This window comes from Salmo salar, chromosome 18, assembly GCF_965601325.2.
Source record: "Salmo salar chromosome 18, fSalSal1, whole genome shotgun sequence".
NCBI lineage: Eukaryota > Metazoa > Chordata > Actinopteri > Salmoniformes > Salmonidae > Salmo > Salmo salar.
The window spans coordinates 72,542,666-72,559,203 of record NC_138308.1 but is presented as its reverse complement, the minus strand read 5'-3'; the positions used below and the strand labels follow the sequence as shown (position 1 = coordinate 72,559,203).

At 43.9% G+C, this 16,538-nt stretch overlaps 1 protein-coding gene across 3 annotated transcripts in view; it reads right to left on the bottom strand.

Moving 5' to 3' along the window:
• LOC106577584 (DENN domain-containing protein 4C) overlaps window positions 1-16,538 on the bottom strand; it is an 81,401-nt gene that overhangs the window by 24,933 nt on the left and 39,930 nt on the right. For all 3 annotated transcript variants that reach the window (XM_014155754.3, XM_045701340.2, XM_014155755.3), the window contains exons 3-11: window positions 5,723-5,975; window positions 5,285-5,354; window positions 3,460-3,629; window positions 2,750-2,991; window positions 2,451-2,517; window positions 2,231-2,289; window positions 999-1,143; window positions 614-789; window positions 337-437 (exon numbers count right to left, since the gene is read on the bottom strand). In XM_014155754.3, coding sequence (XP_014011229.1) covers window positions 337-437; window positions 614-789; window positions 999-1,143; window positions 2,231-2,289; window positions 2,451-2,517; window positions 2,750-2,991; window positions 3,460-3,629; window positions 5,285-5,354; window positions 5,723-5,975 — 1,283 coding nt within the window. The remainder of the gene's footprint in view (window positions 1-336; window positions 438-613; window positions 790-998; window positions 1,144-2,230; window positions 2,290-2,450; window positions 2,518-2,749; window positions 2,992-3,459; window positions 3,630-5,284; window positions 5,355-5,722; window positions 5,976-16,538) is intronic.

Below are 16,538 nucleotides of genomic sequence, written 5' to 3'. Positions count from 1 at the left end.
TAACATAGCAAAGGTGGTCCGATGTCGCTCAGTTGCAACGCCAAGCTAGTGGGTTCGATTCCTGGAAACACCCGTACGTGAAATGTATGCACGCATGACTGGAAATAGGATCTGGTAAAGCAAATATATTATTATTATATTACATGAGCATATGAAGCTGAACGCACCATTTCCTCATCATCGGCTGGATAGCTAGAATTCTTTCATAATTTATATCTAAAGACATATATTCATAAAGAATTCACTTCTATATCATACGTACAATTCGTGTACTTTTATCCTGAATGCACTGGCTATGAGAAACCTGCTGAGGTGACTGTGACTATGTGTACCTACCGATGCCCAGCTGGTGGTGCAGGTTGGCCAGGGAGTTAAACAGGCTCTTGCAGGGTTTCTTTGGGAGGTTTTTCCAGTTACTGTGTCTCTTCTCATCAGACCTGCACAGTTGGTTCAGTATAGTGTTTTTGGAATATGCTCATTCTCGTGTAAATAACAAAATATTTAACATGCGAAATATGTACCGAAAAACTGTTTGGGGATATCGACAACAGGGTGTAAACAGATCCACATGTCAAAATGAGGGAAATGCTCCTTTAAAGTGTTTGGCTCTTACAGGTAAATAGTGTTGGTGTCCAGGTCCACACAGACCACGTCCGGCGGGGGGTCATAAAGGTCAAAGTAGCGGGAATCCACGCCCACTATAAAGGGAAAGGGGGCGTTGAGGACCCCCGCCAGGGAGAGCGGGCAGAGGGGGATGTACGGGCACTGCCACTGGAACGGGAAGATCATCTGGAGAGAAATTCTAACTTTTATTTAACATTTTGATCTAACTTTTAACCTAAAATCAGTCCTACATGGGCCACACGCTGTATATAAAAGGCTGTATATAAAAGACTGGATAAAAACTCCAACCAACTAACTAACAATGACATTTTATTCGAATAGTCCTTTTTTTACAACATTTTAAAAGCTGAATGACCATATCCTGTATCACTCACCGCCACTACGGCCTCGGCTACCCCGGTGAGTACAGCGGGTCTCAGGGAGTGCAGCAGGATCTTACTCTCCAGCAGGACAAAGTGCAGCAGCGTGGCACAGTTCTCCGAACCCAGGTTCATCAGCAACGTACTGTAGTCTGCCCCACTGAGGAGAGGAGAGCAGGAGAGGAGGAGAGAGAGGAGGGGATGAGAGGCAAGTTGGGAAGAGAGGAGCACAGAGGGATTGGGGAAACGATTCAAAACAGACTCGGGGATACAACGGCTGGGTCATCAAAGGTTGGATTGGATGAAGGGCAGCCGTCGTTGAAGGGAGGTTTGAAATTGGTACAGGCGCACTGAGAAGGTGTGTGGTTAAATAAGGAAGGAAGGGGGTGAAGGTAAACTGGATTGAGACAGAAGATCAGGTTACATTGAGCCCTTAAGACAAAACCTGTTATTTTAAAAACCTTTTCAGGGGAATGTACTTTTCTTTTCAGAGAATAACAAGTTCAAACTTTCCAAAGCAGCAAACACTTGTAAATCTGTCCCAAAGGCACCAGCCAGCAAGTCTTCCAGTGCCAAATGTCATGATCTCTCTAGCTGACCAACAACAACATATTCCACTGTGAAATTATAAATCTGGAGAGGAAAAAGCCTGATGATAATGATGGAACATCTGGTATTTTCAGAACATTTTGAGGTTTGTTGGCAGAATGCAATGGCAGCATAACAGTTTATTTAATATGTACAGGCTGGGCTTATGCACTTAATAATGAAGGACCTGTCCACAATGTGACAGACAGGCAGTGCCGTTTCTGGCAGTCCTAATGCCTGTTTTCTATTGGCTGTTTCAAAGCGTGACTATTTGACCTCGGGAAAACTGACAAGAATGAATGCGTTTTGCATTACCAAACTAGAACCTTTGGAGGGTGCTGGATGATTGATTTTTTTCTAACCCCGGTATTTCCTTTGGAAAATATGTGGTTGATGATCTGCAATGATAACAATAACTGGGCTTCGTTTCTCTTTCTGTTCCTGAAGCCTAGACTTTCACAGCTCTAAACTTGTGGGGAGGACGTACCGTCTGAAATCAAGCTAGGAGGATACAATGGCGGTTCTGATTTTTTCATTGTGTGTTTGTGTTCTAAATGCGTGCAAGTACAAAATCAGATTGAGCCTTTGAAACAGCCGATAATGTCCAGGAGACCACACATTCGCATGGATCCATTCAGCCAGCTTTAAATAGGTGGTACCTGAGAGGGAGAGGAGTACACACAGGTTGTGCGAGCATCAAGGTGTCGTGTGCAGAGAGCTGAAAGAGAGAAAAAAAAAGATGTCACCCTGCCACGACACCATTTTTTTTTTTTTCACACATCAAACACATTCATTCACACAGAAAGGTACAGACACAGAAGCAAAAACACCAACAAACTTCCCTCTCTTAACACACAAAAAAAAACTATGACATCTCACTTGGACCAAGATTCTGGGCCTCTGAGGTGAAGGGAAGGACACGTTGTGCATGAAGTGCGAGATGTGCCTGTCAATGAAACAAATCAGCAAACAAAACCACATTAGTCTCTACCAACACCCACCTACCCCTCTCCAAACTATCCAATTTATAAAAAAGTCAAATACATGTATAAAACACATACATCTTGAGCTGCGCCTGATTTAGTTGTCCTGGTACAAAGGAACCAATGGTATAGAACCAAAAGTGCAAACCACAAGCTAAATCAAGCCTCCAACTTGACAAACTACGCAATCCTTACTTTTCGATGGGCAGCGGGTGGGGACCCGAGACGGACAGCTTGTAGAGGAACATGAGGAACTTGCGGAAAGACTCGAAGAAGGGCCAGCGGGAGAGCAGGCAGATGCACTTGTTGGTGTTGACCGTCCGGTTGGGGATCATCTTCTTCTCCACTGTGGTGAGCAGGCCCAGCTGCACCTTCTGCTTCTCACTGAGGAGATCTATGGGGTAGGCCTCGTAGAACTGGATGGCAGCGCCGTACATCTGGGACAGATCAAATTATAACAGATCGATTCCTGTGTTAACATAAGGGATGTTAACAAACGCCCTTCACGCATTTTAATGATATGGTGGAGTAGCGTTTGTGCACACTTTACACTAAATTGCTAAATGCGTTTAACGTTGAACGCCACCCGTCATCTCAACTGGCATTCAACCGTTTACACAACAAAGTACAATTTCATTACTCTAGCTCAGAGTGATGTGGCGTGGTTTGGGACAAACTTTGATCAGATTGTAGTTTGCTCAAGCGGCAGCTGACATTGAGGTGCATTGAAACACACAGCCTGATGAGGAAACAAATTATTCTACCCATTCCCACAGTGACCCAATGTCACATGCAGCTCAGGAAGTGAGACTTGAATGTTGACTATTCCAGCCATCCATAACTATCTATTCACGATTCAATGTAAATCACGTTAACTGATATAAGGCCATTGCTGTTACACCTACCTTTTCCCCAGAGGAGTTGGTTAACACAAAGGTGGAGAAGACGGGCAGAGGGTAGCGTGTGTTGGGGGCCCAGCACTCGATCTTTGCCCCCATGGGGAGGCAGAACAGGGGCACAGACTCAGACAGGGGGAAGGACTCATAGTCATCCTCTGGGTAGCGGAAGATGAGGCCTGGAGGAGAGAGAGCAATCAAGCAATTCTTTTTTTATATGGCAAGTGACACATAAGACATACACTGAGTGTACAAAACATTAAGGACACCTGCTCTTTCCATGACATCGACTGACATCGACTGAAAGAAGGATTCTTAAGCCTTGATACATGGATTGTCTGTGTGTGCCATTCAGAGGGTGAATGGGCAACACCAAAAATGTAAGTGCCTTTGAAATGGGTACAGTAGTAGGTGGCAGGTGCCACTGGTGTGTGTCAAGAACTGCAACGCTGCTGGGTTTTTCACGCTCAACAGTCTCCTGTGTGTATCAAGAATGATCCACCACCCAAAGGACATCAATACATGTAACATTAATTTCATTAGGGTACACTGAAAGCACTAGACTACATATACCAAGGAAAATTATGTCTACAGATCCCACTACACAATAACAACATCTATGAAGTGAAGACTGGAGAAGGGAAGGACAAAAATTGGCTCACTTGGCTGTTGGAATAAAATCAAACCCCTTTCCCTTCGTCATATTTTCATTGACATGAGCCAGTGTGCTGAGATACAGAACACATTATTTTCAAAGGATAACACTTTGCTGATCAAGGCCTGTGTCACCCATGGCCTTTTGTGAATTCCAGAGAACGTTGTCAAAATAAAGCGATCGAAAGAGTAGGCGGGGTAGGAAGCAGTCTGCCGAATAAAAAGCGTCACCTCACAGGAAGAAGGCCTAGTGGAGATAAGGCGTATGTGCGCAGTATCTGAACAGGGGCCTGTCTAAGCCAACACCCAGCTCTAACCTCAGAAAGTAGCAAGTGCGAGACAGGGAACAACTCTGCTGTATTTACAAGAATGTGGATACTGGTACATGGAGGGAAACCAGCTGAATAGGGCCTTACAAAATGTCTAATTCTGGGCTAGCAGTCCTCAGAAACATTACCTTTCCTAGTGTATAGTAAGAACACATGCCATTCTATTTTCCATAAGAACCTGTTTGGAGGTCATTAAAGTGAAAAACCAAAACGCGAAAAAGAGGGCAATTGCAATGGTGCACAATGACACCGCTTTCCACCTTGAAATAAATTGGGACCAGAAATAAGGCTTGGAATGCTGAGGAGAAACACTCGGAGCATTAAGAGTTCTGAGTTGCCGTGAGCCATTCTAATGTGAGGCTCTGCCCTTTTCCAAACTCCAGATAGATGCGCTGATTTGAAACTAGGACTGTGTCCCAAATGGCACCCTAATTCCATATATAGTGCACTACTTTCGACCAGGGCCTATTGGGAACAGAGTGCCATTTGAGACGCAGCCCATATCTTAAGATTCAGTAGAGCGACAAAACCCCCCAAATTAATCGTGCCATTTTCCAGCCATCTATTCCAGGAATCATCAGTTTACAGGTGTTTGAGTGACAGATAACAGAGCTGGCATATACCAGTGCATTTAGTCTCATCTACAGCACACGGGAAAGCTCCTGTCAATTCAGATGAATCATAAGAGATCAACATACAATTACTTTGAAGCCGACTCAGGCGCGAAGCAAGTGGAAATATATGGTAAACAGCATTGAACAAAGGCCAGGAAATAACTATCCGTCAATGTGAACAAAACAGGCAGACCGATGCGAAAAGATGGTAGATTAGAGACAACAAAGAAGACTCACCGGCTTTGTAATTGATGGAGTTGGACGCGGACACTGATTTCTTGTAGCACAGGAAAACACTGGAGCCCCACTGGAGGATGAAAAATAAGACCATCTGAGTTTGGGCTCAAAAAAACATTTTCAACAGGACGTACTTGTGGTGAGTGCCATGGCCTCAATTTCATAATAGGTATATTCCAGCCCCATACATTCCCCCCAAACCCTATTTTTACGGAGAAGATCCTTTCAGGGATTGAAATGTTGCAAACCATAAAAAATATATATATGTGTTGGAGAAATTGAGCATGTGGGCCTTTAGTTCATTACCAGTGGTAAAGGATATGACATCTGGCAGATGATTTTAACCACAGTCATGCGTGCGTACATTTTCGGGACTCAAACTCACAATCCAGGCGTTACAAGTACCATGCTCTACCAACTGAGCCACAGAGGACTCACCATGCCACAGTTGAGGTTCTTGTCCACCTTGCAGAAGGTGTGCGGCGGCGTCTCTCCCTTGCTAGTGACAATGACGCAGATGTCGGTGACGGCCAGTGAGTTCTGGGGCTGAACGGGCGGCGCGCGGCGGAAGGTGATGAAGATGCGCTGCGAGGTGGCAGAGCTGTTGTTGACGTTGGCACAACGGCCGTACGGCGTGGCCTGAATGACCTCACAGCCCTGGATGAGACGCTCCTTCCCTTCGTATAACACCCTGTGAGAGAGAGACAACCATATGAGTCAATGACTATGTGCATATTCACATACACCCACACACGCATTAATACATACAACACCAAACACATTCACTAATGAGATCTAGGCCAGAATCATTGTAGACCACCCGAGACACACACACTCAACAATATGAGCCAATGATGAACACATATTCATGCACATCCACAACACATTCCAATCAAATGTTATTGGTCGAATACACGTTTAGCAGATGTTATTGCGGGTAAAATGCTTGTGTTCCTAGCTCCAACAGTGCAGTAATATCTAACAATACACAAAAATCTAAAAGTAAAATAATGGAATCAAGAAAAATAGAAATATTAGGACGAGCAATGTCGGAGTCCGATGTACAGTTGAAGTGAGAAGTTTACATACACTGAGGTTGGAGTCATTAAAACTCGTTTTTCAACCACTCCACAAATTTCTTGTTAACAAACTATAGTTTTGGCAAGTCAGTTAGGACATCTACTTTGTGCATGACACAAGTCATTTTCCCAACAATTGTTTACAAATTATTTTACTTATAATTCACTGTATCACAATTCCAGTGGGTCAGAAGTTTACATACACTAAGTTGACTGTGCCTTTAAACAGCTTGGAAAATTCCAGAAAATGTTGTCATGGCTTTAGAAGCTTCTGATAAGCTAATTGACATCATTTGAGTCAATTGGAGGTGTACCTGTGGATGTATTTCAAGGCCTACATTCAAACTCAGTGCTTCTTTGCTTGACATCATGGGAAAAATCTAAAGAATCAGCCAAGACCTCATAAAAAAAATTGTAGACCTCCACAAGTCTGGTTCATCCTTGGGAGCAATATCCAAGCGCCTGAAGGTACCACTTTCATCTGTACAAACAATAATACGCAAGTATAAACACCATGGGACCACACAGCCGTCATACCGCTCAGGAAGGAGACGCGTTCTGTCTCCTAGAGATAAACGTACTTTGGTGCGAAAAGTGCAAATCAATCCCAGAACTACAGCAAAGGACCTTGTGAAGATGCTGGAGGAAACAGGTGCAAAAATATCTATATCCACAGTAAAACAAGTCCTATATTGACATAACCTGAAAGGCCGCTCAGCAAGGAAGAAGCCACTGCTCCAAAATCGCCATAAAAAAAAGCCAGATTACGGTTTGCAACTGCACATGGGGACAAAGATCGTACTTTTTGGAGAAATGTCATCTGGTCTGATGAAAAAAATAAATAGAACTGTTTGGCCATAATGACCATCGTTATGTTAGGAGGAAAAAGGGGGAGGCTTGCAAGCCGAAGAACACCATCCCAACCGTGAAGCACGGGGGTGGCAGCATCATGTTGTGGGTGTGCTTTGCTGCAGGAGGGACTGGTGCACTTCATAAAATAGATGGCATCATTAGGGAGGAAAATTATGTGAATATATTGAAGCAACATCTCAAGACATCAGTCAGGAAGTTAAAGCTTGGTCGCAAATGGGCCTTCCAAATGGACAATGACCCCAAGCATACTTCCAAAGTTGTGGCAAAATGGCTTAAGTACAACAAAGTCAAGGTATTGGAGTGGCCATCACACAGCCCTGACCTCAAACTGAAAAAGCGTGTGCGAGCAAGGAGGCCTACAAACCTGACTCGGTTACACCAGCTCTGTCAGGAGGAATGAGCCAAAATTCACCCAACTTATTGTGGGAAGCTTGTGAAAGGCTACCCGAAACGTTTGCCCCAAGTTAAACAATGTAAAGGCAATGGTACCAAATACTAATTGAGTGTATGTAAACTTCTGACCCACTGGGAATGTGATGAAAGAAATAAAAGCTGAAATAAATAATTCTCTCTACTATTATTCTGACATATCACATTCTTAAAATAAAGTGGTGATCCTGACGGACCTAAGACATGGAATTTTTACTAGGATTAAATGTCAGGAATTGTAAAAAACTGAGTTTAAATGTATTTGGCTAAGGTGTATGTAAACTTCCGACTTCAACTGTATGTCTGTCTGTGTGTGTCTCCTGGCTGACATGGCACTGTATTTTGGAGCTCCCGAGTGGCGCAGCGGTCTAAGGCACTGCATCTCAGTGCTAGAGGCGTCACTACAGACCCTGGTTCGATCCTGGGTTGTATCACAACCGGCCGTGTTTGGGAGTCCCATAGGGCGGCACAAAATTTGCCCAGCGTCTGGCCATGGTAGGCCGTCGTTGTAAATAAGAATATGTTCTTAACTGACTTGCTAATTTAAATAAAAAGGTTAAACATGTTTTTATTAATTTTTTATTTGAGTTACCAGCCTCAAATTGCAGCCTAAATAAATGCTTCAGAGTAGAAGTCGGCCGATTATGATTTTTTTCAACGCCGATGCCGATTATTGGAGGCCCAAAAAAGCCGATACCGATTAATCGGCCAAATATTGCTACGCTTTTTAAAAATATATACACACACACACACACACACACACACACACACACACACACACACACACACACACACACACACACACACACACACACACACACACACGCACGCACGCACGCACACACGCGCACACACACACACACACACACACACACACACACACACACACACACACACAGCTCTGAAGTGACAACGATACTGAAGAGTCTGCTTAGGAGACAAAAACTGTTTGAATAATAAAAATAGAGTTTAAGTTACCTGTAATGAATGCTGAAAACAAAAACTGTAATTTCTATATGCAGGAAATCCTATTTTAATAATGGGCATGGTAAGAATTGACTACCAAAGTGCGAGTCATAATTCCCATGACACCTTCTAGCAAAATCTGAAAAGCGGTTCCTTCATTTATTCCATAGGATATTTTTAGATTAACTTAAAATAAGGTCTGTGTTTGGTTTAGGCTTACACCACCTTGCCAATTTTATAACTGTGTAGATATCCATAGGATATAACTCTGATCAATATAAGCGAAGATAATTTTTTTTGTAGAGTGGATTTATGAAAATGTGTTGACAAACGTTACCTAGTGAGATTTACACGGGTATCAAAACGCTGAGGCGGTTTAAGCACAAAACACAGACCTTATTTGAAGTAGATCAAGGCATTCTCTATGGAAGACATGAATGGTAAAATAACGAAGGAACCCCTTTCAAGTTCAGCCGCAAGTTATTACAGGAATTATGACACGTCGACTATTTCTCTCTAAACCATATACCTTTGACTATTACGAGCCTGCTGCTGCCTACCACCGATCAGTCAGACTGCTCTATCAAATATCAAATCATAGACTTAACAATATGGACTTAATATGGTCAAATCCGGAAACTATAATCTCGAAAACATTATTCTTTCAGTGACATACGGAACCGTTCCGTATTTTATCTAACGGGTGGCATCCATAAGTCTAAATATTCCTGTTACATCGCACAACCTACAATGTTATTTCATAGTTCCGTAAAATTCTGGCAAATTAGTTCGCAACAAGCCAGATTCTGTATACCCTGATTCTGCGTGCAACGAACGCAAGAGAACTGACACAATTTCACCTGGTTAATATTGCCTGCTAACCTGGATTTCTTTTAGCTAAATATGCAGGTTTAAAAATATATACTTCTGTGTAAAAAGGACTGTCGTTGCTCCAACGTGTACCTAACCATAAACATCAATGCCTTTCTTAAAATCAATACACAAGTATATATTTTTAAACCTGCATATTTCGTTAATATTGCCTGCTAACATGAACTTCTTTTAACTAGGAAAATTGTGTCACTTCTCTTGCAACATAGTCAGGGTATATGCAGCAGTTTGGGTCGCCTGGCTCGTTGCTAACTGTGAAGACTATTTCTTCCTAACAAAGACAGCAGACTTTGCCAAACGGGGGATGATTTAACAAAAGCGCATTTGCAAAAAAAGCACAATAGTTGCACGACTGTACCTAACCATAAACATCAATGCCTTTCTTAAAATCAATACACAGAAGTATATATTTTTAAACCTGCAAATTTAGCTAAAAGAAATCCAGGTTAGCAGGCAATATTAACCAGGTGAAATTGTGTCACTTCTCTTGCTTTCGTTGCACGCAGAGTCAGGGTATATGAAACAGTTTGGGCCGCCTGGCTCGTTGCGAACTAATTTGCCATAATTTTACGTAATTATGACATAACATTGAAGGTTGTGCAATGTAATAGGAATATTTAGACTTATGGATGCCATTCGTTAGATAAAATACGGAACGGTTCCGTATTTCACTGAAAGAAAAAACGTTTTGCTTCAAGCATTGCGCTGTTTATGACTTCAAGCCTATCAACTCCCGAGTTTAAAAAAGAAAATCGGGCGATTAATCGGTATCGGACTTTTTTGGTCCTCCAATAATCGGTATCGGCGTTGAAAAATCATAAATCGGTCGACCTCTACTCCAGGACACCTACAGCATTCGATAACACAGGACGGCCAAAAAGATCATCGAGGAGAACCACCACCAGACCACTGCCTGTTCACCCCGCTATCATCCAGAAGGCGAGGTCAGTACAGGTGCATCAAAGCTGGGACCGAGAGACTGAAAAACAGCTTCTATATCAAGGCCATCAGAGTGTTAAACAGCCATCATTAGCACAGAGAGGCTGCTGCCTACATAGACTTGAAATCATTGGCCACTTTAATAAATGGAACACTAATCACTTTAATAATGCCACTTTAATAATGTTTACATATCTTGCATATGTAAATACTGTATTCTATACTATCTATTGCATCTTAGCCTATGCTGCTCTGTCATTAGTCATCTATATATGTATATATTGTCATTCCATTCTTTTACTTAGATTTGTGTGTATTAGGTATTTGTTGTGGAATTGTTAGATATTACTTGTTAGATATTGCTGCACTGTTCGAATTAGAAGCACAAGCATTTTGCTACACTCACAATAACACCTGCTAAGCATGTGTATGTGACCAATAAATCTTGATTTGATGTATATGAACATAGAGCAACAGCCTCTTAGGTGCACGGCTGAGTAACCGAGTGGTAGCCGGCAAGTGTCAGTGACTTAATTCAAGGCAGGGTACTGGGTGGAGGCCGGCTAGTGATGGCGAAAGTGATGAGATTGAAAAAGCTTCTTTCTCTCGGTCCCAGCTTTGATGCACCTGTACTGACCTCGCCTTCTGGATGATAGCGGGGTCAACAGGCCGTGGCTCAGAAGCTTGATGATCGTCTTGGCCTTCCTGTGACATTGGGTGGTGCAGATGTCCTGAAGGGCAGGCAATGTGCCTCGGTGATGTGTTGGGCAAACCGCACCACCCTCTTGAGCGCCCTGCGGTTGCGGACTGTGCAGTTGTCATACCAGGCGGTGATACAGCCTGACAGAATGCTCTCAACGGTGCATGTGTAAAAAGTTCGTAAAGGTCTTATGTCTTATGGGCTGAACCAACTTTCTTCAGCCTCCTGTTGCGCCTTATTCACCACACTATCTGTGTGGGTGGACCCTTTCAGATTGTCAATGATGTGTACGCCGCGGAACTTGAAGCTTTTCACCTTCTCCACTGCGGCCCCGTCGATGTGGATGGGGGCGTGCTCCCTCTGCTGTCTCCTGAAGTCCACAATGAGCTCCTTCGTTTTGTTGACGTTGAGGTTATTTTTCTGGAACCACTCCACCAGGGCCCTCACCTCCTCCCTGTGGGCTGTCTCGTTGTTGCTGGTAATCAGGCCGAACACAGGCCAGAATTATTTACAAATGGTGAAGCGGACTGGAGGTTGGGGAGCAATGATTTACCCACTTCTGTGGACAGGTATAGTCTTTCATAAACTGGAAAGAATGAAAGTGCCTTAAAAAGACGAAATACCGCTATATCCCACAGTATGTAACAACTAACACAGATACTCGGTTTCAACTGCCATCTAAATACTTTAGCCTACGCTGTATCGGAGTGCAACAATGGGCAATCAAATCACCATGACCTTGTATCACAATGGAGCGTCTGGGCTCAAGCTGGGATAGCCTTGGGTCCAGTTTCATAAATGTACCCACCCGCTAACAAAAATACTGCCATCCATTGTTGCCTGGCCTTAGGCAAGTAGCATAATAGAGGGATTCCACATACAGTGCATTTAGAGTGACCTAGAGAGCAGGAATGTAATTAATTCATGGCTAAATCCTATTTGTACCACCAACTATCCCATGGCCTTCGATGACAAGTCTGTCCTGAGGCCATATAGGACCACAGGTGAACTGCACTAAGCAGCATTTTTAATTGGTGTTGATGTTGGATATCCGTTTGCACCGCTTAGCAAACTGCAGAGAAAGAAGTGGAAAAGATGGCCAGATAGCCAGAGAGGGAGGTAGAGAGAATGAGAGAGAGGAAGCGAGGTAGAGAGCAGGGTAGAGTGACAGAAAGAGGAGCGAGAGTGAGACAGAATAATGTCTTCGCTCATGTGGCTAGCCTTTGACTTGCATTCAACAGGCCGGAGTGTCAACAGCTTGTGAGGAAGCTGAGATTGCACCACTCTGCTATCTGCCAAAGTGCTGGCAGCAGAATGACTCCTGCCCACACAATCAGAGCCACACTAATCAGAATGCTCACTCTCACTCTATGCAGACAGTCTCTCAACTAGTAGGTCTATACTACCACAGTAAACTTATGCAGGTTTAACTGAGCTTTCTCTAGAGTTTAACTCCAATATATACTATAAATGATCCTTCAGAAAACAAATACAAATGGGAAATAAACAGGTATTTTTAAGTTTTAGGTTTATTCAACCTCGCAACACCAAAATAGGTATAGGAATCTTGATTTGTTTCCATGGTGCAACATTTTGCAAGTTCAGTGTGGTCATATTTCAAGTCAAGTCAATAGGGGTAATTTCTACGCACCTCTCACTCTGACCACATGTCACATGCCTGCTGGAAACAAAAACATGCAGCGAAGGCAAATCTCAAAGGAAGAGAGTGAATATTTTCTGATGGTTGGGGAATAACTGTGGTTTCTTCTCAAGGAATTGTTGAGAAACTTGTTCAGTCTCCTCCATAGCCTCTGAAGTGAACCAACCAGGGTTCTGAAGTGAAGCGAGCTCAACATGGCAGGCTATAGACTAGGTAGCCTGGTCCCAGATCGGTTTGTGCTCGTCAACTCCATTGAGGTCATTGTCAAGCCAGACATTATAGGCAAGACAATAAGTTACAAGGAGTTGATACGGTAGCACCAACAGACTGACACTCAGGCCAGAGACTAGGTACTGTGGCCGAACATTCTAGCAACCTTAGTACAACAATTAGCAACCTCGAAGGGATTGGGACCTCTTGGTGTAAGGGCTAAGGTGTTGAACTGACAGGTCGGGCTACCACCCGATTCGCTGTGAGATCAAGTACACTCTCACAGGTAGAGGGATGTATGATGGGGTAGGTGAATGTGTCATCGCTTCATCCATATATTAAAAACACACAGTTTAATGCAAGGTACAGTTGTCTCCACTTGCCCTCCTAGGGCATGTTTAGAAGAAATATAGCCATGGCAAGTAATCATGGTTTTCTATTTGTGTTGAGGAACTTTGGTAGTTTGTACAGTATTAAAAGGGAGGGGGGGAGGGGGGGTCAATTTGTGGCCAGAACTGCCTGTTTCTGAAGGCTGGTTTTCCATCCAGGCTTCCCCTTTACCGAGTCAGTTCTTCCTCTGAATAGAACTATTCCTGGTCAGCCTCTTCACTGGGCAATCTGAGTCAGACATCTTTAGCACATGACTAATTTCAACCTTCCAGACAGTTGAGAGCAAACTGGAGAAAGACACATTCTAGCGCGGCGCTATCATGCATTGATGTTTCTAAAGTGCTTCACAAGAGGTTGACCGAAGGGCGAAGCAATATATTGTGTATTAAGTATTATCAAAATGCAAGTCTTCGGATTTCAGCATTCCATGGTTTTTAAAACTACCTCACCGCATCCACCCACACAGGCCAGCAGCACACCACCCTGCATCCCACTGCTGGCTTGCCTCTTAAGCTAAGCAGGGTTGATCCTGGTTGGTCCCTGGATAAGAGATCAGATGCTGCTGGAAGAGGTGTTGGAGGGCCAGTGGGAGGCACGCTTTCCTCTGGTCTAAAAAAATATATATATATCCCAATGCCCCAGGGCAGTGATTGGGGACATTGCCATGTGTAGGGTGCCGTCTTTTGGATGGGACGTTAAACGGGTGTTCTGACTCTCTGTGATCACTAAAGATCCCATGGAACTTATCGTAAGAGTAGGGGTGTTAACCCCGGTGTCCTGGCTAAATTCCCAATCTGGCCCTCATACCATCATGGCCACCTAATCATCCCCAGCTTCCAATTGGCTCATTCATCCCCCCCGTCCCCTGCAACGATTTCCCAGGTCATTGCTGTAAATGAGAATGTGCTCTCAGTCAACTTACCTGGTAAAATATGGGTAACATTTTTTTTTATTATTATTAAAAACAGGAATCTAGATGTGATCAGGAATGCAATCAGTCTACCACTACAACCTATACTCTGGTTGACAGCAATTACTGCAGGAGTTCCAAAGCAACGTTACTAGCAGTCAAAGTCAAATCCTTGCTTCCGCCGACCTTATATCCTTCAAGGATTTGACAGAGTCTCTTATATGCAGCATGCCTTGGGCACAGCCAATAGCCGTGCCCTCCTTGTACCAAGTAATTGCAATCCTGGGAAGGTCACAAGAGCCAAGGAAGGGACACTTTGTGACATGAGAAGGAACACAGACAGGTCCCAGGCCCTCATGTTTTGTATCTGGCAGCCGGTGCACCATTCATTCTGAACGGGAGGCGAAAGAATCCAAAGAGGCCGCATAGGAAGGACAAGCGCCAGTGAACTCCGAATTAACACACAAGAACAAGTTGGAACAGTGACAGTCAATGGTGAAACACTGAACACAGGGGCTGGGGGGCAAGGAAATGGGGTCTTGCAACTGCTGAGAAGAGCAGAAGGACGATGAATAATTTACAGGTGCCATTTTTTATAATTTTGCCCATTCTTATGTTGAAACTTTCTGACAGAGATGAATAACAGCATGATGTGGAATAGTCATCCGTAGATGGCTGAGATGGATGGGAGAGCGGCACTGAGCCAAAAATATGTTATGACCTCATCCCCAATTCTACCTCCCCCTTTTCTGACAAGAAGTGGATTCTTCTGAAACCTTTACCAAGGCAGCCAGTGAAGGAATCCCATGGAACAACAGCCAAGGAGGCTTGCATCCAGACTTGCAAACACCAAATCAGTCCCTTCTTAAACCGGGCCCGGCTCCACGATGGGGCAAAAAGGGACTTAGCCCCCTCAGTTGAAATGTGTGCCCCCTCAGTTTTAGTTGATGTCCCGATATAGCAAAAAAAGTTCAAATGATTGTGTGACAGAAAAAAATCAATCTCCGCTGTGCTGTGTCAGCATAATGGACAGAGCGTGACACGGTGTGTGTATGGGGGCTATGGAAAGCCACCAGAGCGGTTAGGTATGACTCCTTTGGGTTTCCATAAAAAGCAGGGGGGGGACACTTCTTATCTGTTGTAGGCTAAGTGAATAACGTGACACGCCTCCGCCTATAATATTTGATTTTGATTTATGAGGGCGGGGTCAAGTTTACTGTTGAAGCTGCTTCACTCAACTCTGCCATTCACACCACCACTATAGAGTTTAGTAAGCTTCTTAGCTAGCTGTAAAAAGCGTTAGTGTTATCTGCCTTCGGCTATTTAGCTAGCTCAAACCAGCTAATCTGCCACGATGGGCATCAGAAATTGGCTTCGCCAAAGTACCCAAACAAAGCCAAAAGAGAAGGAGAGTGATGATCAGCAGCATCAAACCACCAAGGCCGCCGTCAAGCCCAACAGCAATGATGCTGCCGAGCTCCAGCTAGCTCCGCGTGCAGAGCCTACCCACTAGGGTTGTGCAGTATCCAGATTTCTATACCTTCATACCATGCCATCACAGAATATATACGGTATTACCGGCTGTGCACACATACACTCAATTAGTCTTTGGTAGCATTGCCTTTAAAATTGTTTAACTTCGGTCAAACGTTTCGGGTAGCCTTCCACAAGCTTCCCACAACAAGTTGGGTGAATTTTGGCCCATTCCTCCTGGCAGAGCTGGTGTAACTGAGTCAGGTTTGTAGGCCTCCTTGCTCGCACACAATTTTTCAGTTCTGCCCACAAATTTTACATGGGATTGAGGTCAGGGCTTGTGATGGCCACTCCAATACCTTGACTTTGTTGTCCTTAAGCCATTTTGCCACAACTTTGGTAGTATGCTTGTGGGTCATTGTCCATTTGGAAGACCCATTTGCGACCAAGCTTTAACTTCCTGACTTATGTCTTGAGATGTTGCTTCAATATATACACATAATTTTCCTCCCTCATGATGCCATCTATTTTGTGAAGTGCACCAGTCTCTCCTGCAGCAAAGCACCCTCACAACATGGTGCTGCCACCCCTGTGCTTCACGGTTGGGATGGTGTTTCTTCGGCTTGCAAGCCTCCTCCTTTTTCCTCCAAGCATAACAATGGTCATTATGGCCAAACAGTTCTATTTTTGTTTCATCAGACCAAAGGACATTTCTACAAAAAGTATGATCTTGT